At 37.9% G+C, this 23,472-nt stretch overlaps 1 protein-coding gene across 5 annotated transcripts in view; it reads left to right on the top strand.

Annotated features, from left to right (window-relative positions):
• Positions 1-23,472, top strand: part of LOC136881893 (zinc finger protein 83-like) — an 82,064-nt gene that overhangs the window by 19,433 nt on the left and 39,159 nt on the right. For 2 of the 5 annotated variants that reach the window (XM_068229459.1, XM_068229455.1), the window contains exons 2-3: positions 11,908-12,038; positions 20,484-20,579. In XM_068229459.1, the coding sequence (XP_068085560.1) occupies positions 11,973-12,038; positions 20,484-20,579 (162 nt within the window). In that variant the 5' untranslated portion in view covers positions 11,908-11,972. Of the gene's footprint in view, positions 1-8,054; positions 8,145-11,618; positions 11,743-11,907; positions 12,039-20,483; positions 20,580-23,472 lie in introns of those variants that run through there. The other 3 variants (XM_068229456.1, XM_068229458.1, XM_068229460.1) reach the window with 3 other exon arrangements.

Genomic DNA, 23,472 nt, shown 5'->3' with positions numbered 1-23,472 from the left:
ACAGACATTCTGGTAGAAGATGCTAAGGCTGGTATTTACCTCACTACAGACATTCTGGTAGAAGATGCTAAGGCTGGTATTTACCTCACTACAGACATTCTGGTAGAAGATGCTAAGGCTGGTATTTACCTCACTACAGACATTCTGGTAGAAGATGCTAAGGCTGGTATTTACCTCACGACAGACATTCTGGTAGTAGATGCTAAGGCTGGTATTTACCTCACGACAGACATTCTGGTGGTAGATGCTAAGGCTGTTATTTACCTCACTACAGACATTCTGGTAGTAGATACTAAGGCTGGTATTTACCTCACGACAGACATTCTGGTAGTAGATGCTAAGGCTGGTATTTACCTCACTACAGACATTCTGGTAGAAGATGCTAAGGCTGGTATTTACCTCACTACAGACATTCTGGTAGAAGATGCTAAGGCTGGTATTTACCTCACTACAGACATTCTGGTAGAAGATGCTAAGGCTGGTATTTACCTCACGACAGACATTCTGGTAGTAGATGCTAAGGCTGGTATTTACCTCACGACAGACATTCTGGTGGTAGATGCTAAGGCTGGTATTTACCTCACTACAGACATTCTGGTAGTAGATACTAAGGCTGGTATTTACCTCACGACAGACATTCTGGTAGTACATGCTAAGGCTGGTATTTACCTCACTACAGACATTCTGGTAGTGATGCTAAGGCTGGTATTTACCTCACTACAGACATTCTGGTAGTAGATGCTAAAGCTGGTATTTACCTCACGACAGACATTCTGGTAGTACATGCTAAGGCTGGTATTTACCTCACTACAGACATTCTGGTAGTAGATGCTAAGGCTGGTATTTACCTCACTACAGACATTCTGGTGGTAGATGCTAAGGCTGGTACTTACCTCACGACAGACATTCTGGTAGTAGATGCTAAGGCTGGTATTTACCTCACTGCAGACATTCTGGTAGTAGATGCTAAGGCTGGTACTTACCTCACTACAGACATTCTGGTAGTAGATGCTAAGGCTGGTATTTACCTCACTACAGACATTCTGGTAGTAGATGCTAAGGCTGGTATTTACCTCACTACAGACATTCTGGTAATAGATGCTAAGGCTGGTATTTACCTCACTACAGACATTCTGGTAGTAGATGCTAAGGCTGGCATTTACCTCACTACAGACATTCTGGTAGTAGATGCTAAGGCTGATATTTACCTCACTACAGACATTCTGGTAGTAGATGCTACGGCTGGTATTTAGCTTACTACAGACATGCTGGCGGTAGCGGCTTTTCAGGTGCATGAGGTACAGCCCGGCTGCACTAACATTTCTCAAAACAATTGTCTATCATTTTCTGTATCCCTACATTTTCTGTTTAAAACATATTCGTTGAAAAAACCGAAGAGTGCGCTCTATATGTTGTGATTACTCAACATGCGTAGCGCTCATAGTTAAGCAACCACCGCTGTTCGCTTCACTTACGAGTTCTGCGAACCGAGTGCAGCCCTCTCAATGCTCAAAGCAGAGCGGGCTGACTTGTGACGTGTTACACAACGGTTGCCATGACAACGCTCAAGACTGTCATGAGTACGCATACGGTTGTATTTTGCGTGGTGCAGACCAGCGAGTCTCTGGGATATTCGGCTGCTTGGCCCGAGCTGGGACGATATTATCCGAACCCAACCGAACGTGTAACCCGCCCTCTCTGCTTAGGTTGAACACATGCGGGCTCCTACAGCATTGCTGCCAATATTGGTATCTAAATCTCACGCTAAAACTCAATCAAACAAAGATGCAGTATATTTTGTCGCGAGAGTTATGGCTACTGTTACGCCAGCTGTGAACGTGTGGTGCACGGAGTATTCTTTCATAGTGAAAATAAATGTCCGTTGTTATAATGTGAATCGTGGCCGTGTGGCGGATTAATTGTGAGTGAACTGTAAATAACATAAGCGCATTTGAAGAGCATTTAGTAGCACAGCTCACACGGTGAGCTTTTGGCGTTTTCATAGTTACTATGTGAAGCGTAGAATAATTATTGTCGTATGGATGTTTGGAGAGGAAGTGCGTTTGAAATTCATTAGGGATATAAATATGTAGTATTATAGTATTTAAATATTTTCTTATAGTGTGAAAGAATAGTGTTCCCTCCAAAGCGTGCTTAACATGGAATCCTCTGTGGATTTAGTTTGTATTTTAAGAGAAACTCCGTTTTCGAAATGGAAGAAAGAGGATAACAGAGAAATTTTATCAGTCAATCGTCCCCAGCTAGATTTGACATATCAGAAAATAACAGGTACTGCCTCCGGAAAGATGCACACACGAACTTTCCAAGTACCTTGGTATAGTAGTTATCCGTGGTTATGCGGTAGTCATTATTTGCAGAAACACTTTTGTTGGCCTTGTCTTATTGTTGGAGTGAAACAGGGAGTCTGGAATCACACAGGATTTGAAAATATGTCCTGTGCTACTAGGTCTTTCCAAAAGCACGAAGGTTCCCCGGAGCATATAAAAATGCCGTGGGATTTAAAGAACTTGAGAAGAATCAGAATCAAATTGCTGGTGCTTTAAGAAAAATGCTCGTCTATACATCACAAAATTTAATGAGAATGTGAGGCTTAACAGACTTTTCATGCGATTGCAAATCGATGCAATTTTATTTCTTTCGAAGCAGGAAATGACATTTAGAGGCCATGATGAGAGCGGTGACTCCTTAAATAGAGGGAATTTCAAAGAACTGTTAAAACTTCTAGTTTCCAACAGCTCATTTGAAATGCAGGAGCATTATGCTTCTATAAAGAAAGTTTTTAGCGCAGAATCGAAAACTATACAATGTGAGTTGATAGACTGCATCTATACCTTCATTAGGGATGCTGTGAAAGAAGAAATTTTAGAAACCTCTTTCGTTTCACAGTTCAGGTCGACGATACAACTGATATCAAAAAGAAATCGCAGTGTTCGGTGATACTTCGGTATATTATCCACAAAGGTGCGCTAGTTGAACGCTTTCTTGGTTTTTTGAAGTTAGTTCAAACCGTACGGCGATTACTTTATTCAGCTTGCTGCAGACTGTATTGAGTGAAATTTCCTAGAAAACTAAATTGATTGCTCAGTGTTATGACGGAACTAGTGTCATGGCAGGTCATCTAAATGGTCTTCAAACTTAGGTCAAGGAGGATGCCCCTCAAGCATTATTTGTACATTGTTCGGCACACTGATTAAATCTAGTGGTACAGCAGAGTATTCCCAACATATCAGAGTGCCGTACATTTTTTTGCGAGTCTTGGTGGTATTCTTTCATTTATTAATTTATCAGCCAAAAGAACTTTCGTCGCTGATTCAGTAATTGCGAAGCGAGTACCATCTCGTGTGGATACACGTTGGTCGTCACATGGGAAACTTTTGAGCGTGGTTGTCGAGGAGTGGGAGGGATTGAAATACATCTTTGAAAGACTCATGTACGATCCTCAGTCAGACGAAGAAACCATTCGCCAATCAGAGGGGTTGTTTAATAACTTTAATAGCTTCCAGTTCACATTTTTATCAATAGTATTCAATGACATTTTGAGCTTGCTAATATATTATTTAACGTGATCCAAAAGAAGTCTCTGGACGTTTAGTTCTGCCTCTCAAAAGTAAGACCCACACGGTAACTGATACTAGGTAAAAGGAATGAAGAAACATTTAATACCAGTTTTCGTACGACTGAGAAGGAAACCAAAATTGAACTAAAAAGACATTGTGGTTTAAAAACAGAAAGTGAAATTTTTCTAAACTATCGAGTACTTTATTTTCAGATACTGGAATTAGTCTCCGTAGAGACTGATACAAGATTTCAAGATATGCAGGAGCTCCAATTAAGAGATAGCTCTAAGTTTGAAGAATTTTCTAAAATCCTCCCTCTTGATGGTCTAGAGAACTTAAAAATGTCTTATCCCACGACCTTAGACAAACAAAGGTTAAAAAATGAACTTCAGTATATCTATTCTGATTCCACCTACAAAAATACCAGTTTGGAGGAAATAATTCTGTCGCTCAATAAAAATGAACTCACGGACGTTTTCAAAGAAGCGTATAAATTATTAATTAATACTTAACATACCGTCTACCAGCTCCTCAGTAGAAAGAAGCTTTTCGTGCCTTAAGCGGATAAAAACCTCCTTAAGGAATTCAACATCGCAGGAGAGGTTGACTGCGCTGGCAACCATATCCCTGGAGAAGTCACTGCTCAGCTACTTGATGGATACAATGCCCTTTTACGATGATATCATTGATACGTTCGCTGCTTCAAAGCACCGAAGAATAGATTTCACGTACAAGCAATAGACGTTACCGAATGTAATATTTGTTTTTTAGTTAATGTTATAGTTACATTGTGCTTTTAAAAGTAATTGCATGAAAATTACACAGCGGATATTTGTAAACCATTATCATACCAAAAGATCTCCCCGATCCCTTATTTCCTCCCAGCTAGATTATCCAACACGCCTATTCAAAATGTAGGCTACACATTTACTGCAGATGCGAGTGCTGGGCTGCACCAAACTTACAACCCACGAGCCGCCACTGCATTCTGGTAGTAGATGCTAAGGCTGGTATTTACCTCACGACAGACATTCTGGTAGTAGATGCTAAGGCTGGTATTTACCTCACTACAGATATTCTGGTAGTAGATGCTAAGGCTGGTATTTACCCCACTACAGACATTCTGGTAGTAGATGCTAAGGCTGGTATTTACCCCACTACAAACATTCTGGCAGTAGATGCTAAGGCTGGTATTTATCTCACTACAGACATTCTGGTAGAAGATGCTAAGGCTGGTATTTACCCCACTACAGACATTCTGGTAGTAGATGCTAAGGCTGGTATCTACCTCACGACAGACATTCTGGTAGTAGATGCTAAGGCTGGTATTTACCCCACTACAGACATTCTGGTAGTAGATGCTAAGGCTGGTATTTACCCCACTACAGACATTCTGGTAGTAGATGCTAAGGCTGGTATTTACCTCACCACATACATTCTGGTAGAAGATGCTAAGGCTGGTATTTACCCCACTACAGACATTCTGGTAGTAGATGCTAAGGCTGGTATTTACCTCACTACAGACATTCTGGTAGTAGATGCTAAGGCTGGTATTTACCTCACGACAGATATTCTGGTAGTAGATGCTAAGGCTGGTATTTACCTCACGACAGACATTCTGGTCGTAGATGCTAAGGCTGGTATTTACCTCACTACAGACATTCTGGTAGTAGATGCTAAGGCTGGTATTTACCTCACGACAGACATTCTGGTAGTAGATGCTAAGGCTGGTATTTACCTCACTACAGACATTCTGGTAGTAGATACTAAGGCTGGTATTTACCTCACTACAGACATTCTGGTAGTAGATGCTAAGGCTGGTATTTACCTCACTACAGACATTCTGGTAGAAGATGCTAAGGCTGGTATTTACCTCACTACAGACATTCTGGTAGTAGATGCTAAGGCTGGTATTTACCTAAATACAGACATTCTGGTAGAAGATGCTAAGGCTGGTATTTACCTCACTACAGTCATTCTGGTAGTAGATGCTAAGGCTGGTATTTACCTCACTACAGACATTCTGGTAGAAGATGCTAAGGCTGGTATTTACCTCACTACAGACATTCTGGTAGTATTTGCTAAGGCTGGTATTTACCTCACTACAGACATTCTGGTAGTAGATGCTAAGGCTGGTATTTACCTCACTACAGACCTTCTGGTTGTAGATGCTAAGGCTGGTATTTACCTCACTACAGACATTCTGGTAGTAGATGCTAAGGCTGGTATTTACCTCACGACAGACATTCTGGTTGTAGATGCTAAGGCTGGTATTTACCTCACTACAGACATTCTGGTAGTAGATGCTAAGGCTGGTATTTACCTCACTACAGACATTCTGGTAGTAGATGCTAAGGCTGATATTTACTTCACTACAGACATTCTGGTAGATCGAATCACGAATGAAGAGTTACTGAATCGAATTGGTGAGAGGAGATGGATTTGGCTAAATTTGACGAGAAGAAGAGATAGAATGATAGGACACATCTTAAGACACCCAAGACTTGTGCAGTTGGTTTTTGAAGGAAGTGTAGGTGGTAAGAACGATAGGGGTAGACCAAGGTATGAATATGACAAGCAGATTTGAGCAGATGTAGGATGCAGTAGTTACTTAGAAATGAAAAGGTTAGCACAGGATAGGATGGCATGGAGCGCTGCATCAAATCAGTTTATGGACTGATGACTCAAATAAGATGAATACCAAGGAGGGTTCAGAAAAGGTCGCTCAACAGCTGAACAGATCCAAAATCTGAAAACGATCATCAGATATTGTACACTAAGATCCAAGCAGTATGTGTCTGTCTTTGTGGACTTTAAGAAATCGTACGACTCCATTGACCGGGAAGTCCTGCTAAACATCTTAAATTAATTTGGAGTTGATTTGAAACTGCTGGCATTAATTAGAGCTACCCTGACCGATACAAAATCCAAGGTGAAGTTCCACGGTTGTCTCTCGCATTCCTTTGACATCAAAACAGGAGTCCGACAAGGTGATGGGCTATCCCCGATACTCTTCAACTGTGTTCTTGAAAAGATCATCAGAACCTGGCGGGTGAGATTACAGGAAACCAACTACAGACCATTGAGAATAGGAACCAAATCCAAGGGGATCGCAACAGACTGCTTAGCATTTGCCGATGATATTGCTGTTCTCTCAACCGACATAGAAACCGCTAGAGCTCAAGTTGAAATTTTAAAGGAAATTGCCGAACAAACTGGTTTGCAGATATCGTTCGAGAAAACAGAAGTAATGACTAACATCTAAGAGGCTCCACCAAAACTCCATACTAAATACGGGGACATCACACGAGTAGACAAATTCAAATACCTGGGTGAGATCATCATGAAAAATAGACTGGACAAAGAAGCACTTCAGGAGAGAGTACGCAAACTGGAAATAGCCTACCAAACATCCCGCACAATCTACAACAAAGAATGCCTTTCGCAAAACACCAAGATACGTCACTATGAAACAGTTCTGAAGCCAGTAGTTCTATATGTAGCCGGAACCCTGTCTCTAAATGCCAACAAAGGACTACTTGAAGAACTGGAGAAAAGAGAACGCAAAATTGTGAGAGGAATCTTGGGATCAAAGTACAGAAATGGAATCCATCAAAAGAGATCCAACAAGGAAGTCTACAGCAAAATAGAGAAAATTACTGACACAATCAGGAAAAGACGGGCACGATTTTACGGTCATCTGAAAAGAATGACAGAAGAAAGTTAACTAAAGAAATCTTTCACTTTTTTGATTCAAACCCCAAAACCACAATTCCCTGGTTTGGAAATACCAAAGAAGACCTGCAAATGCTACATATCTCAGCTGAAGACGCCTTTAACAGAAATCTCTTCCGCAAGAAATATTGACGAACGGGCTAAACCGAGACGAGCAACCGAAGAGAAGACACGGTGCCCCTTGGACAGAGGAGCGTAAGCAGGCCCACTCACAAAGAATGAGGGAAATTTGGGCTCTAAAGAAGGCCAAGTTCAGTGTCAAATGCAACAAGACTTAACGTGGTCCTTGATGGCCGCAGCGAATTATATATATATATATATATAATAATAATAATAATAATAATAATAACTGTACGGTTTAATTTCTATTATACGACGAATTGGATCTTTAAATTCAGCCAGTTGATCCCTCCTTCGATGGCTGTCCACATACGTTACGAGTTATGGACCGGCTGTCGTATTATTTTTCTCCCCTGCAGCAACTAATGACGAATTTGTGTATTGTGGTCTGTTTATACACGGAGAGGTTAATTTTCTATTATAGATCCTCTGTGGGCTAGATATAGCCGGACATTATACCCAGTACTTGGGAGTTGTTAGCGGTAATACATCCTTTTGTAAATTCAGCCTATTGTCCTGAATGATAGAAATTAAATTTGTACTACATTAAAATCATCGGTTTTGTTTCGAAGTGTGAGGTAAGTTGTTATATGAGACGCGTATTGGCCAGTTGTACAGCTTATTCCGTTCATTGTGTTACATATTTTCTTTATTGAGGAATCGTGATTTCTATCATTTTACACTGTGTTCACAACCTCTAACGTATTGTCGGTAATGTTGAAGTTTCAATAATTTACTTTTACCGAACATACAGATCTCAGCTGAGAACCGCAATAAGTTAATACTAATCTTTCTGTTTCAGCATTCCAGCCTACATATTTTTATATTTAATACTTTTAATTTTTCTTAAATTTTACGCTTACTTAAGCATTAAAAGTGTATACTTCTGTAACTAGCTTTCTTCTTGAAAACTCCTGGCCGTTGCCTTACAAGTGCCGGCAAGTCATGTGTTGTAACAATGTACCGTGCAATTAAATTTAGAGAAATGAGGAATTTTTCTGAAGAGCTACGCGGATAAGTTTCAGAAAGAAATTACAAGATGTAGTGTATAATTTTAATTATTGTGTTAATGTGTTATTTACCTCTGTGTGCGATTTGAGTTTTACTTTACACTGTCGGCTGCGAAAGATTGTAGTAGGGTTCGAAATCTTGAGATTTGTTCCGTTTAGGATATCTGGAATATTATCTGAATATGTAAAATTCTTGGTATATACCGGTAAGTGTTGTTATGGAGATTCTTCTGTATCACATCATTACTCCACAACACAGCTGTATCCAGTAATTAGTCCTTATGTTTTATTTATCAGTAGAATGTCTCTCCTTCTAAACATATTTCCTGATAATTATTGGTGTGTAAAATATCTTTTTCAGGGGTGAGTGGCGGTGAGATTGCATGGGTTCGAATTCCGCGATGGGTAGCGCAGAAATTGCTTCCGTGGTTACCCCATTTTCTCATTAATTAGCCTTAATTAACTCTTCTATCTTCCTAACACCGAGCTCGATAGCTGCAGTCGCTTAAGTGCGGCCAGTATCCAGTAATCGGGAGATAGTGGGTTCGAACCCCACTGTCGGCAGGCTGAAGGTGGTTTTCCGTGGTTTCCCATTTTCACACCAGGCAAATGCTGGGGCTGTACGCCAATTAAGGCCACGGTCGCTTCCTTCCCATTCCTAGGCCTTTCCTATCCGATCGTCGCCATATTATCTGTGTCAGTGCGACGTAAAGCAAAAAAAAAAATCTTCCTAACCTTAGCCCTTTCCCTTCGATATGTCCGGCTCCATGGCTAAATGGTTAGCGTGCTGGCCTTTGGTCACAGGGGTCCCGGGTTCGATTCCCGGCAGGGTCGGGAATTTTAACCTTAATTGGTTAATTTCGCTGGCACGGGGGCTGGGTGTATGTGTCGTCTTCATCATCATTTCATCCTCATCACGACGCGCAGGTCACCTACGGGTGTCAAATCAAAAGACCTGCATCTGGCGAGCCGAACATGTCCTCGGACACTCCCGGCACTGAAAGCCATACGCCATTTCATTTCCCTTCGATATGTTAGTGCACTAAATTCAGGCTCTGGAAACTGTACAAGGCAGTTACTTGCTAGTAAAACCAGTAATATATTAATAGAATAAACAGTGATGGCCAGAACAAGTAAACGTGGCACACTTTAGTTGTGGCCCCTACGTTGCAATATACAAAGTACAATTGATCATAGTTTCCTCAATAGATGTGAAGTCTGTTTCCTGGTAATGAATAAAAATTTATGCAGTTGGCCACAGGAACGAAGGTTGTATTACATGTGTGAAACATTGTAGTATTCATTGTTAGGGCAGTGTGTTTACTTTTACAGTAAGATATCATTGACTAACAAACATTACTATTGGGTGAAATGAATTTTGTGAGGCATCCCTCAAGGTATTCAACGCAGACAAGTTTTGTACCACCTGGGGAACAAAAACCTGCTAAATATTTAAACCAATTGTTTTGCACAGAACTCCTTTCAAGGGGTGCACTGGTAAGCTCCCCTAGGTCTTAAGACATGACATGCACAGACAAATAATGAAAGGACACTTAAGTAAAGGTTGGTGGCATTATTCAATGAAATGAGCTAATAGCAGTGTTGTATAAATTTGTGTCTTCATTTCAACAGATTCCTTTTCTTCATTTTCCATTTCCAGTCTTCTGGGTAGACTTGTGAATGAAGGACATCCTCAGGTGTGTATCTCTCCTTTACCATGTCCATCCACCTCCTTCTGGGCATTCCCTGATGCCTTTCTCTTATTATTTTCTGTGTAAATACTCGCTTTGGAACACTAGCCTGTTCTATTCTCACCATGTGTCCATACCATTTAAGCTTACTGGTCTCTATCTTGTCTTGCGGTTTAGGGATTCCAATTCTCTCCCTGATTTCTGTGTTTCTGATTTTATCCCTTCACGTCTTCCCTGTTATTCATCCAAGGAATTTCATCTTGGCCTGTTGGATTCTGCCTTCATCATGATTTTTTCTTGTGCATGTGTCTGCAGCATATATCAAAATCGGTGTGTAATACGTATGGTGCAATTTTTTTTTTGCATTCCTCTGGTATGCCCCAGTTTCAGACTATACATCTCACACATTGATAAAACACATTGGCTTGTTCAGTTCTTTTTCCAATTTCATAATTTTTCTCTCCATCTTCTGCTATTTTTCTTCACATATACTTGAAACTTTCCTTAACATCTAATGGTCTTCCATTTACTTCAATATTTCCAATTTCCTTTCTATTACCTCTTGTCACCACTATAACCATGAACTTCTCCCCACTTATTTTATTACCATATTCCTCTATCTCCTGATTCCATACAGTAACTTGTTTTTGTACTTCCATTTCATCTTCTCCCCGTATTACCTTTGCCTCATTGGTTCCCACTTGTGGATTTCATCCATGACTGTAATGAAGTGTAGAGGGGACAATACACATCCTTGTTGAAGTCATGTTTCTACTTTCAACCATTTTGTTTGTCCTATAGTTGTCTTCATATTGATTTCTCATTTTTCATTTTTGGCTTTTATAATTAGTTCTCCTCTCCCTGCCTTCTTTTTTAATAGTGCATTGAAGACAACTTGTGGTACACAGCCATATGCCTCCTCAATATCTGTAAATGTCATCACTAAATCCTGCCTAAACTCGCATCTTTTCTACATCACGTTCTTTAGATTAAACGGAATGAAAACCTTAATAATTATGTTTGCACTGAGGTAAAGGTGAAACATGGAAAATAAATGGTGCCGAGAAAAACAGAGTGGAAGCCTATGAAATGCCGTGTTATCACAAGTTGTTGAAGATCAGATGAATAGAACATGTCTCAAATAAAGAGTTAGTGAATCAGCTTGATGAGAGGAGAATGGTTTGAGAGAATTTATCCTAATAAGGAAAGTTTTGATAGAACAAATCTCAAGGCACTGGAGCACAGTTCAGAGGATAAAAATGGTAGAAAGTTTCCAAGATATGGACCAAGGAGATCAGAGTGATATGCAAACGAATTAGTCACTGAATTCTTCAAGAAATTTTGTGAATTTCAATCACAATCATCGTATGTTGGATTTTTAGAAAGAAAAGTCAACATGCTGTGGTTTCAGTTCCATATGAAACTGTATATTATATAGCTATAAATAAGAAAAGTTTTAAAGTAAAACCAGGGGACTATGATCTCGATATCGACAGATATGTTAAATTAGATATCCTATGGAGGTGATCATTGTATTAGAAGCCATTTAAAACTGGACGTCTTTAGCTATGATCATAACATCCGTCATAGAAAACTTGAAGTCCATAGGTACGATCACGGTCTCAACAATCATTTAAAATTTTGAGTCTTTTTGGTATAATCATATTGTTGACAGTCATATAGAATTACAAGTTTGTTGCTTAGTCTGTTGACAAATAATGTAAGTAGCAATGACAGCAATTAGGAAATATATTTTTCTGGCCTGTGTTTCAGTGTAAGGTCATTGAAAGTAATCAACGATCCCCAGTACCTTCTAACTACTTCAGTGGCAGTGTAAAATGGAGCTGGAAGTAAACATCAAAGAGGAACCAGCCTGGCTTGAAGGAACAAGAAATGCATCACTTGTAAGTCCCATTCCAGATAAATTTATAGAGATCAGAATTTAACCCTTAGTAGCTGAATAAATTTGGTACCACATAATACTGTGTAGTAAAAGGGGAAAGAGCATAGTTGACTATAGCAAAGACTAGACTGCCTCAAGCATCTGTAAATCGCAGTATGTTGTGTGACAATGTTTCATGCTTACTTTGTAACCTTGAAACCTATTGTTGTATCCCATTATATGGCCATCTTGCTGCAATAAATTCTTATTAATAAATTTGGTCAACTCTTAGGAATTACAAACAACAGTAGTCGTGGCATAAGCCCCCAGATTAGAGCCGTTGAGTGGACATTTGGCCTCTAGCATTTACTAGTGGACGGCAGTGCATTCTTTGTTTGATAGTGGCAAAAAGCTGAATTATTGTTGTGGGCTTGATAGTGAAGGAGCCTAGGTTAGGTCCAGGTAGTGACAAATTTGTGATAGGCATTGTCTCAAGATCGAGTCTTCAGTGCATTTCATGTGTTAAGTACCCATTGACTGACTCTGTGTTGTTTAATTGTTTACCTCTGTTGGTTATTGAAATTGATTTCTGAGAGGTGTATGGTTATGAATTTATTCTGCATGGTATGGTAATGAAATCTTTGTGGGATTGACATCATTTCTTGTCATATGTCAGCCAATTGCAGTGCTAGTAGTTGCTGAAGTGATGGAAAATGGTGAGTGCTAGATTGAATTAGGTTATGATCAGTAGATCCCTGGCTCGCATGGTGAACACAATTTTCGCCCAAAAGAATTCCAGATAAGATTTGCATCATTTAAACTTCTGTACAATGTCACTAATGTTTGGTGAGCATGTAGTAAATTCTGCCGTGGCAGTTTGCTGTGAGTATAGCTCGTCTAAAGGAAACACACTGATAAAGGCGGAGATGCCGTGGAATTGTTTTGAGAAGAAGCAAGATATTTTCATCATCTTTCCTTGCTTTGTCTGTTGCTACTCTAATCACAGTCCATTGCTATCCTCTGAGTGTGGATTTCAGTTCAGTGGCTCTTCATCTGATAGCTCAGATGGTAAACTGATGACTTGCTAATTTTGTGTTGGCGAGTGTGATTTGGGTTCTGTCTAGAGGTATGTGAAGAAGCTGTATTATCACAGCACATGCTTGTAGTTGTACTAGCATGAAAGTGAATTCCTGCGCATCATTCTGGCACCTCAGAGTCTTCGAAAACCTTGAAAGTTGGAAGAGAGATGTTCAGTGAATAACTGTGACTTGACGGTGATAATTAAAGTCAAAATTCTTCAGTTAATGCACACTATTGTCAGAATAAATGTGTGTTTGTTGAGTTCTAATTTACAGGCCCTACAGAAGGTAAAGGTGTGAAAATATCAAGGATGTGAGCATTCTGCTTTGTTATGTTCTGTGTCAAACTTGAACCTGGCATATGAGCACACTCCAGATGAAGAACTCTAGGTTTGATAGTTCTTATAATGATACTGCTTCAAAGTTGTACAGATCTCAAAATGATGTTAAAGAATTGTGTGCTATTATCGGAAACTGTTGGTGAGTGTGTTAATGTTTGGGTTGGATTAGTCTGTATTTTTTTCTGTCTGTATCAAATGTACTTTGTTTTAGGGGTCACACCTCTTCTATTTTCCCCTCTGATTAAAATAGAGGATGGTTGGCCCAGTTTCCTTTTTTAAAATAATATCCTCCAATACTACTGCTCCACCATTATCACCACATGGTAAAAATTATTACTCCTGTCTTCATTAGTGTAGTTGAATCACATATCTTTCGTCAGTGTTTTTGAGACTGGATACATCAATCTGCTAAACAGAATGTCAACACAGGTATGATTACTCTGGGTTACCCTCACATCTACAAACTGCTGGAATATATTTGTGTTAAGGAAAAAGGAGATTTGCCTATGGCATATGAGAGTTAAAATCTGAATGTGATTTCTTTCAAAATAAGTATTTTTCTTAGACATTGAATTCATTTAGAAAGGCAGAATAGTAATTAGCTCATTTTATTTCTCAAATACATGTCTGTGTCTATGTTACATAGAGAACCATGTCTAAGGGATCTAGAATATATGATATCTGGGAAAATTCAATTTAATGTGACCCTTCATAGTGGGCTCCAACTCTTTGAGGATTTCTGGCACATTAAAATAACTTTTCTTTCCTCTTTGTAGTTATTTTCCTCCCTACTTTGTGCATGTTTTTCATCCTTTATTTACATCACCTACTGTTCTCTTTCTTCTATATTGAATAGGTTAAGTCAGTATGTTCTAGAATTTTATACTTGAATACACTTTTATTAATAAATTAACTTATATTAGAATGTAAGCTTTTGATGACACTCCCTCCCCCACTTCCTTTCATACCGACGAGGTTTTATGAATCCATGTGAGATTAAAAGGTCTCGTGAGAGTTCATGGAAGATCTGAAATTGCAGATGTACACTACAACACTGCTGATGGTGTTCTCATCCCCACAGTTCTTCACAGAACACTGCATACCATACTAGAAGTAGTAAAATGTTTCATTTGTAGTTGCTTTGAGTTTGGGCTATGTCACATCTTTCCCTGCTATATGACTGTGATGAGCCTTCTTCTTGCATGTTCGTTTTTTATTTTCACACTTGCAAGCATTGAAATATGCTGTTTGAAACAGAATTGTATCAATGCAGCATGTAGCCCCTGTGATCTCAGGAAAACCACAATATTTAGAAAACACTGTAGGGAAAGTTTCCATATTGTCAAGTGAAGGGAACTTAATTTAAAGTGAATAATTTTCTCTTTTCCCGTAATTCAAATGAGTTCAAAAAGAATTTTAAGAACTTTTGAAGGAAGGAAGAGATTGTACTTTCAAATGAAATTCATTTTGGAATCACAGACATTCGCCACAATTAATTTGATATTAAAACTTCAAGACGAAAGTGAGTCCATTTGTTAACATATTTTTCATCCAGCAATTAATAGGTAAAATGCAAGTTTTACTCAATGAAATGAATAAATTTTGTCTTAGAAATCGGCTATTATTTCGATCACCGTATACCTCTCTCTGTACCTGCTCCATAAGGACCGTTAACCCATTGTGGAATCTCATGCCCTTCTTCCTTATTCCATATCTTTTCCTGGTACAGAGAGGGAAGGATATAGTCGGCTCCCAGTGAGTGGCCTCGATTTGTATTGATGTATAGATGGCGCACAAACTTGATTTGGAGCTGCGACATGCAAAGTAATCCAGGTATTAAGTGGAGTTACATGAATAATTATGAACACGAAGTAACATCAACATGGACAGATTTTGTTCCAACACTCGAGCGCAAAATTGATTACACCTTTAGTACTTCGTGCTATTGGAGCTTCATCAAATTTTAAATATTTTAAAGTGGTTAATCCCTTCGCTTTGTTCGCAGCCATTGGAGCACTTAGGCTGAGTATTATTGACCAAAATTCAAAGATAGAATTAACACTCAGATGGTGGTGTCCAGCACACAGTTAAATATTAAAATTGATCAACCAATGCTGAGATGGAAGAATTAGCTATCCAAGAAATTAACACCAGTGAAAAGATGGAGCCTAGGTTTGTGGAAGGTCAATCCGCTCTAGAGAGGAGATTTGCTGAAGCAGACAATACCATTAACAATATGCTCAATGAATCAAATACCAACTTAGAGCAAAGATTCAAGGAAGCAGGTGCATGAATTGAGAAGAGATATTCTGACTCCAGTGGTAAAGTAGAAGCCAAACTCGGTGAATAAAAACCCTATTTCTTGAGAATCTTGAAATTCTCAAGGAAGAAATTAGAGCACAGGATGTAGCGCATATAAGATGGTCTGGCATAACCGCAGGCTTCATAGCCTGAGCCACGCCATATAAAACAAGTCAATAAATCAATAGAGTCTGTAGATTGTGACATTAGAACAGTTCTTCTATCAGTTCAATCGTTCGCTTCCGAATTAAAGGAACTCATATCTGAATTTCAAGAATCGCACAGCCACATATTGCAAGGTCAGATTAAAATGGCCCAAATTCAGGAAAAATTCAGTGAATCATTTAAGTATGATATTAGTAAAATCAATAACGAAATACGGCTTATTAGAACTAGCCAAGGAGAATTTGATAAGCGTTTCACTGGACAGTTAGAAAACACAAATAACAGAAATGTTAATGATCTCTACAAGCTGAAATCTGTATTTCAGTCTAAAGTAAAAAGAGATGACACAAATTAAGCAAAAGGAAAACCTATCATTTTCATCAAGCCGTGCTACTTAAAAGGATATGTCATATACAACAACTCTTATTAAGATCCAAGACGACAAACCAACTAAATTTTCCGGACGAGTTGAGTACACAGCCCGGGAAATTTTACGAAACTTTTGAAGATTATTTACAGACTCTAAGTTACCGGAAGGCAGAGTTCTCTCGTGGTTCATCGCATTTAAGAGTAGTTTTGATACCTACGAGGATTTTAAGAAAGCTGTTCTAAACTGTTTTTTGGATACGGAAACCCAACATCTTGTAAAAGTGCAATTATACTCCAGAAAGTATAATTCTTCAGTCAATACGTCCCGATACTGTGATTATCTTCTCATACAACTTAAGAAAATGCAATTTCTGGATGCTCCACTGCCGGATAAAGAGCTTATCCAGATCATGACTTTGCAATTCCCGTCCCATGTACAGGAGATACTTGTAACTGCTAACATTCGGACCATAGAACACTTGTATGCCACAATAAGGAGACCTGATACTGCTAACAACCAGTTAACTCCTAAAGGGGGCAGGACTAAAGATATTTCTACCAATTCTGCCGAGATTAGGACGCCTGATTGAGAGAACGTAAAACCGAGAGAAGAGAGGCGGAATAACACAACCTCTCTCAGTAGGTATCGTGGATTTCCAAGACGCCAGAATCGTGGTGAAGTTCCCTATAGGAACAGACCTTCTTGGAGAAAACAGGAGGAAGCTCCAGAAGAAAGAAAGTATTATAGAAGAGAAGACCTAGAATGCAGGTGGAAAGAAACGAGAGAATACGCCAGAGAAAGAATCAAACCTAACGATGACCCTGGACAACTTCGTTGGAATACCAGCAGCATATCAGAGCACAAGAGAAGTCTAGTCATGATATTAAATGTAATCACTTTAATTGACTCTGGAGCGCAATCCTCACTTATATCTGACAAACTGATTGAGTCTTTGAAGAATAATAACGACATTTTGCTATTCCAGTTGCATAACTGAAGGTCCAAGGAATAATTCCAGATAAAATATCAAATGTAGGATGCAAGCTTTCGTAGAATTTTACATCAGTGGAAAGTCATTTGAGCATATTTTTCTTGTAATAGCACGTATCAACTGTAATATTACTTTAGGGTCAGACTTTATGATAAAATATAGAAGAACCATAAATTACGACGCCAATCTTGTAAGTTTGAGCAATGCTGATTCTCTTGAGCTACAGCTGGTGGATCATGGGGACATAGAGACTGAAGAGATTGGAACCCCTGCCGGAGAGGTCAGTCGTGACTATGTATTACCCGCTGAATGCGAGGATGCACTAGCCGAAGCAATGGTTGTTACGAAGGGTGAACCAGAATAGGACAAAGAAGAGTCCGTACTTGACGAAAAGTCCATAGCCGGTCCCTAGAATTTTATATCCTTATCCAGTGTGGCTGAAGACCCAGAACTCGTAGCCGAATTAGGGAAAGCTGGACAAGAGGTATTCAATATCTATCGAAGTGTATTTGATGACCAACTCGTTGAAATTAAGGGTTTCGTATATCACCTTATTGTAACTGATCATTCCCCTTATAATAGAAAGCCGTATCCGATTCCAAACAAGTTTAGAGACGAAGCCAAAGTCCTTATCCAGCAAATGAAGGAAGATGACAACATTTCGCCTTGCGTTACGCCTTATATCAACCGACTGGCAATTGTTCGCAAGTCTAACGTTCGTATTAGGTTATATCTTGAGGCTCGCGTCTTCAACGAGAGATGGGTTCTCGAATATGATCGTCCTCCTCTATTGAAAGACATCATCAGACGATAGCAAGGATGGATGTTATCCTAGGGGGTATATACAAGGTCTCCAACCTCAAGATATATGTCCAGAAACAAAAACGAGCAAAAGGAAATCCTTCGAGTTTTCTTTAGCCACTGAGGGAGGAATATGTACTAGGAAGCATTAACGGCCTGGAACATTATTGTGTAATGTCAATTAACTGCAACGATACGGCCCGACGTGCGAAGAACTGCAACGGCACGGCTCAGGCAGGCAAACAGCGAGCTATTAACTTCAGAACTTCCACGTTGGAGATTGACGTCATGATCACGTGAACAACGCATGATTGCTTTAGAACATACGAGAAGTACTTTCACTAACATTTTATCCCGCGGAGATATCAAATAATGACATACACGATCTTGTAGTCCATGATTTAAACATCAACATGTGGAAATTTTATTAAAATTGGCCCTCGGATTTAAAAGTTATTCCACAGTAAAAAATGGAATTTTATCGGAAGGGGAGGTAAGCTAACACAGCTGCACGATATAAAAGAACAGCAATCACGTACTCTGCTTCAATTATCTTCGGACTTGTAGTCCAGTGAACAGTGTCGGTCTTAGAATTTTTTAATTATTACTACAACTTGGTAATCTCATCATTTTTAAAGTGTTCAACAGTGCTGGTGATAGTAACTTACCTTACATTTTGGACTTTAACTCGAGTGAACTGGACTATATAAAACTTATAATTTTCTTCTAGACAGAATAACTTAAAACATTTACAACTGATAAACGTGTGCAAGTTAAGGACATTTTCTTGTAAAATAATGCCTCGTTTACTAAAGCAGGCTATCTCATAATAGTGCTTTAATATACACATCTAATGACAATTTTGAACTATCAACGTATTGAATCTTTCGTCGCGAGTGCGTGATGTAGTACCGCAATCAGGACTTGTAAACAATCGCGAGATACAACATTCCGTCATTTGAATAGACTGTGATCTCAGTGTGAAAACACTTGTACATATCCTCCCACTGCTATTTTAAACGACGATTTTCAGAACAATAATTATCAGCAATTTACTGCTGGTGTGCACTTAAGACGATACTGTGTTCGTAGTCTGAAGCAGGTCAGATAAGACACTCGGTAAGTTTTACTAGTCAGTTGAACTGTTTCGTGTTGTATATCCAGCCAAAAACGCGTTAAAACCTGAGTGTCAATTATATTCATGTCTACCTGTCAATGTGGGATTGATGACATGGGACATGGGACGTGGTCTCAACTAGGGAGTTTAACGTGGTACCATGGGTGATGACATCACGACACCGGCTGTCAAACATGCTATTCGCTGAACCGCATATCTTCACAAACCATTCCTGAATTCCAGATTATTGTTGATATGGGTGTTTTTCGGACTCTTTTTGAATTCCACAAGACTATCTTTTCATTGGTGGAATATTAGAATCAGTGGTTTAGATAGCAGTTCAACAAACAGTTTATTCACTGTTACTGGAAATCATAATATTCCAACAGTATTATCAGAATATTTAAACTTCTATTCGTAAAGAAATTATAAGATCGAACTTTGTAAGACGAATCTCTTTGCGATATCCTTTTAAGTGTTAAATGTTTAAAGAGAGTCTAGTGGAGACTTGCACAATTTTAAGTGTTAATCATTTAGAAAACAGTGTAGGGAAATTTTCCATATTGTCAAGTGAAGGAAACTTAATTTAAATTCAATAATTTTCTCTTTTCCCATAATTCAAACGAGTTCAAGAAATAATTTTATGAATTTTTAAAGGAAGAGGTTGTACTTTGAAATGAAATTCATTTAGGAATGACAGACATTCGCCACAATTAATTTGATATTAAAACTTCAAGACGAAATTGAGTCCGTTTATTAAAGTATTTTTTGATGAAGCAAATAACAGGGAAAATGCAAGTCCTACTCAATGAAATGAATAAATTTTGTCTTCAAAATCAGCTATTATTTCGATCAGCGAATACATCTCTCTGTACCTGCTCCATAAGATCCGTTCACCCCTTTGTTGAATCTCAAGCCCTTATTCCTTATTCCGTATATTTTCCCGATACAATATATACGATTTAGTGTTAATGACTATGGCAGCATCCTTCCAAATTCTGTGCGAGATGGCCCCAATTCCATCTCTTCTAGGATATCTTCTGATATGACTAGAAAATATATCTAATTTTATATTTGGTTTTCAGTCCCATTCTTTCTCTAACATAAGGAGTGAAGAAGCCCATTCTCAGTACAGACTTTGGTATTAACAATCTTCTCTCGCTAGAAATCTTTCTTAAACAGTAGTGAAATTTTGAAAGTAACTGTAACACTGGCAGGTAATGAATTATCATGTTCATTTGTTGGTGACTGTATTTGTAGATACGTGTTATATGCATACCTAATATGCCTTATTTTCCACAGGAAAATATTGAACATGTATCAGATATGGTAGTTCTGAAAAATGAAGTTAAATCAGAGTTAACAGAGCCAGGGTCAACACAGGAAAATACTCTTGAGGTAATGTACATAATTTGATAATCCATCTACAGGTAATGAAAATAGTTTAAAAATGGCTCAACAGATATCAGTTGTTAACCCTTCATTTCAATGCATACGATTGATAGTCCTATGGAAAATATACTTTTTTATGAGATTGACTGTTTACTTCGCTAATTTTCATTTTCCTTCAAGTTGTTCCACGATCTTGCTTTATGTATTGTGTAGCAGTTAGGATTACCCGAAAGACCAGTACCGTGTTATCACTTGTGACCTGCTATCATTCTTACTAATACTTTTGACTTCGTAAATATTTTCGAACACAGAGTTGCTATAAGATACATTTTTTTTACTCTTACTGGACACTTTACTTGTTGCATCCAAATGAAACACATTTTTAATCTTATTGATTATATTAATTATTGATTTCTAGATCATACAATTATTTGTAGGTATAAGTTGCATGGGATATGTTTGCTTACTATGAGCTATCACTTTTATACTACACATATTGTAGCCATCTCGTGGCAAGCAAAAATATTCTTATTCTTCCTAATATGGTCTGTGGTGTTACTAGTGTATTGTGACTTATAGTATTACTTAAACTTGCAATGAATAAATAAACACTTCAGGAATGAGAGCCTTTCTGTTTCATACTTCATAATGGATACTGTTTGTGAATAGTCCTTGTATGTTGACCGTTACTCACCTGAATGAATCCGTCACAACCAGGATCACTGCCATCATCCACTGCATAGCATTTGTGTCATCGTCTTTCAGTATGACTATGTTGTTATGTGGTATTTCAATGGGCCAAGGACACAAATATGAATACAGTAAAACAACAAGAAACAACATCAAAGCACAAAATTACTTATTTGGAGCAGCAGCATATGAACATAAAGCATGGAAGGGGCCCAGGATAATAGACAGTTAAGAGGGCAAGATCTTAAATTACCACTTAACTAGTTGCCAAGTCGAAGTAACCAGCACTACCAAATGAAGTGACACAATTAGAATTGGAGTTAAATATTTTCTTAATGAATAAAGATTTAAATTTCATGAATATCTACAATTGAATTACCATTTTAAATGAATAAAATTACAAGAAATTTGATAACTAATAACTTTAAATAAGTTACTAAATAATATAAAAGTTAACCAATTCTATAAAACAATAAGGATACTGAAAGGTCGATACCTTTCTAGATTATTACTATGAACCTGAGACCATTTAAAAAAATTAATATTTAATTTTAAGATATACTTTTCTAAAATATAGAATACTGGCCAGTAACTAAGTATTAATCTGATTAAATTGAACTTTGTTTCAATTCATTCTTACATGAATGTTTAAGCAATTACGGAAACACAGACACAAGCAAACTCAAAATGTGACTCGAACAGCAAATAAAATCACATGTATAAATAAATCAATTTAAATGACAATAATAAATAGTAGAAAAATTTCCCAAACCAATTACAATATTACAAGGGAAAAACATATTAATGGTCCACAATTAACAGAACAATGTTACACGAACTGAAGCATACAGCTACCCGAGCCAATCTATCATTAATCATTAACAGGCAAGGCCTGCCAAAATTAAAGCATCCACAAGATAAGGGATAAGAACTTAGTGACACAACAAATAAATAATGGAAGGTAAAAAAACAAAACACGGATGTGAATAAGACATGTGAGCATGAACCAAAGGAGAATAAAGAACAGGAGAAACCAATTTCAGTTCCCTAGAATGGCCTAGTTACAGAAGATAAATAAAAATAATTATTAATATATTGATTGATAGTTGGATTTACAGAGTATTTAACAGGTGATCAAAATTGTTATAACATTTAAAGTGAGTGGCTTAGGAAACAGCATGATGTGTATATGAGGGATAATCAAAATTAGGCCCCCAGAACAGCGAAAAGAATGATCCCATAATGATAAATAAACCAACACAGGGCAAAACACAAATTTACAGCACGATTAGAGATCACATATCAAAAACAAGGAAAAATAGAATGAAATACACCGGCCAAAATTTAATAAATATAATAATAATAATAATAATCAAAACCAAGGAAAAATATGGAGGCGAAAATTTAACACAAACAATAATCTCAATGAAACAATTAGAATGACATTAACACTCATAGGCACAAATTACCTCTTGGTTTGGTTTTGATAAAAATCTAGACATGTTAATATGATATTTTTAACCTAATTACAATTGTTTGTTGAGAATATTATTCATCAGGTGGACGTAAAAGTTGTTGCCGAAATTTCCTACGATCGGTAGGCCTAATATTAGTAACGTCACATGATGATCGATGGCTTGTTACTTCAATTTATGGTAATAACTTCAACTAATCCATAGCAGCAGATATTCAGCATGAGTTTGGGAAGTCAAATTGCTTACATTTTTACTGTAGACTATCCAAAATAATGTTATCCAAAATTAACGTATTCTGGTCTCATTCAAAGGTACACACAGACAGCAATTTAGTGCTCACATGGCTTTAAATAAAATAAAAATTGAAAGGTAATAACTGGAAATATAAAAAATTAAGGCTTAACCTTAATCTTCAAGCACATTAACCTGGAGTATTTAAATCCATTCCCCAGATACTCCAATATGTCTTCCAACAAACACGACATGGAGCTCAGCTGAAGCACAATTCAGTGGCTAGCCGGAAGCTCCGCGCGCCAGTATTGATTTTCTATGCAACTGGTTGTGATTATTAATAGTCAGCAATAAAGACAGGAACTGATATTGTTACTAAATAATGTAAATCATACGTACCTAAATATGCTTCAAGCTCTATCAAAGGAATGGGCCTATAGGTTTTCCTTTATCTACAAAAAACCTCTCCATTTCACAATATATTTCCACTCATGTATTTTCCA

This window comes from Anabrus simplex, chromosome 10, assembly GCF_040414725.1.
Source record: "Anabrus simplex isolate iqAnaSimp1 chromosome 10, ASM4041472v1, whole genome shotgun sequence".
NCBI classification, from domain to species: domain Eukaryota; kingdom Metazoa; phylum Arthropoda; class Insecta; order Orthoptera; family Tettigoniidae; genus Anabrus; species Anabrus simplex.
This window is presented reverse-complemented; position numbering and strand designations above follow the sequence as displayed.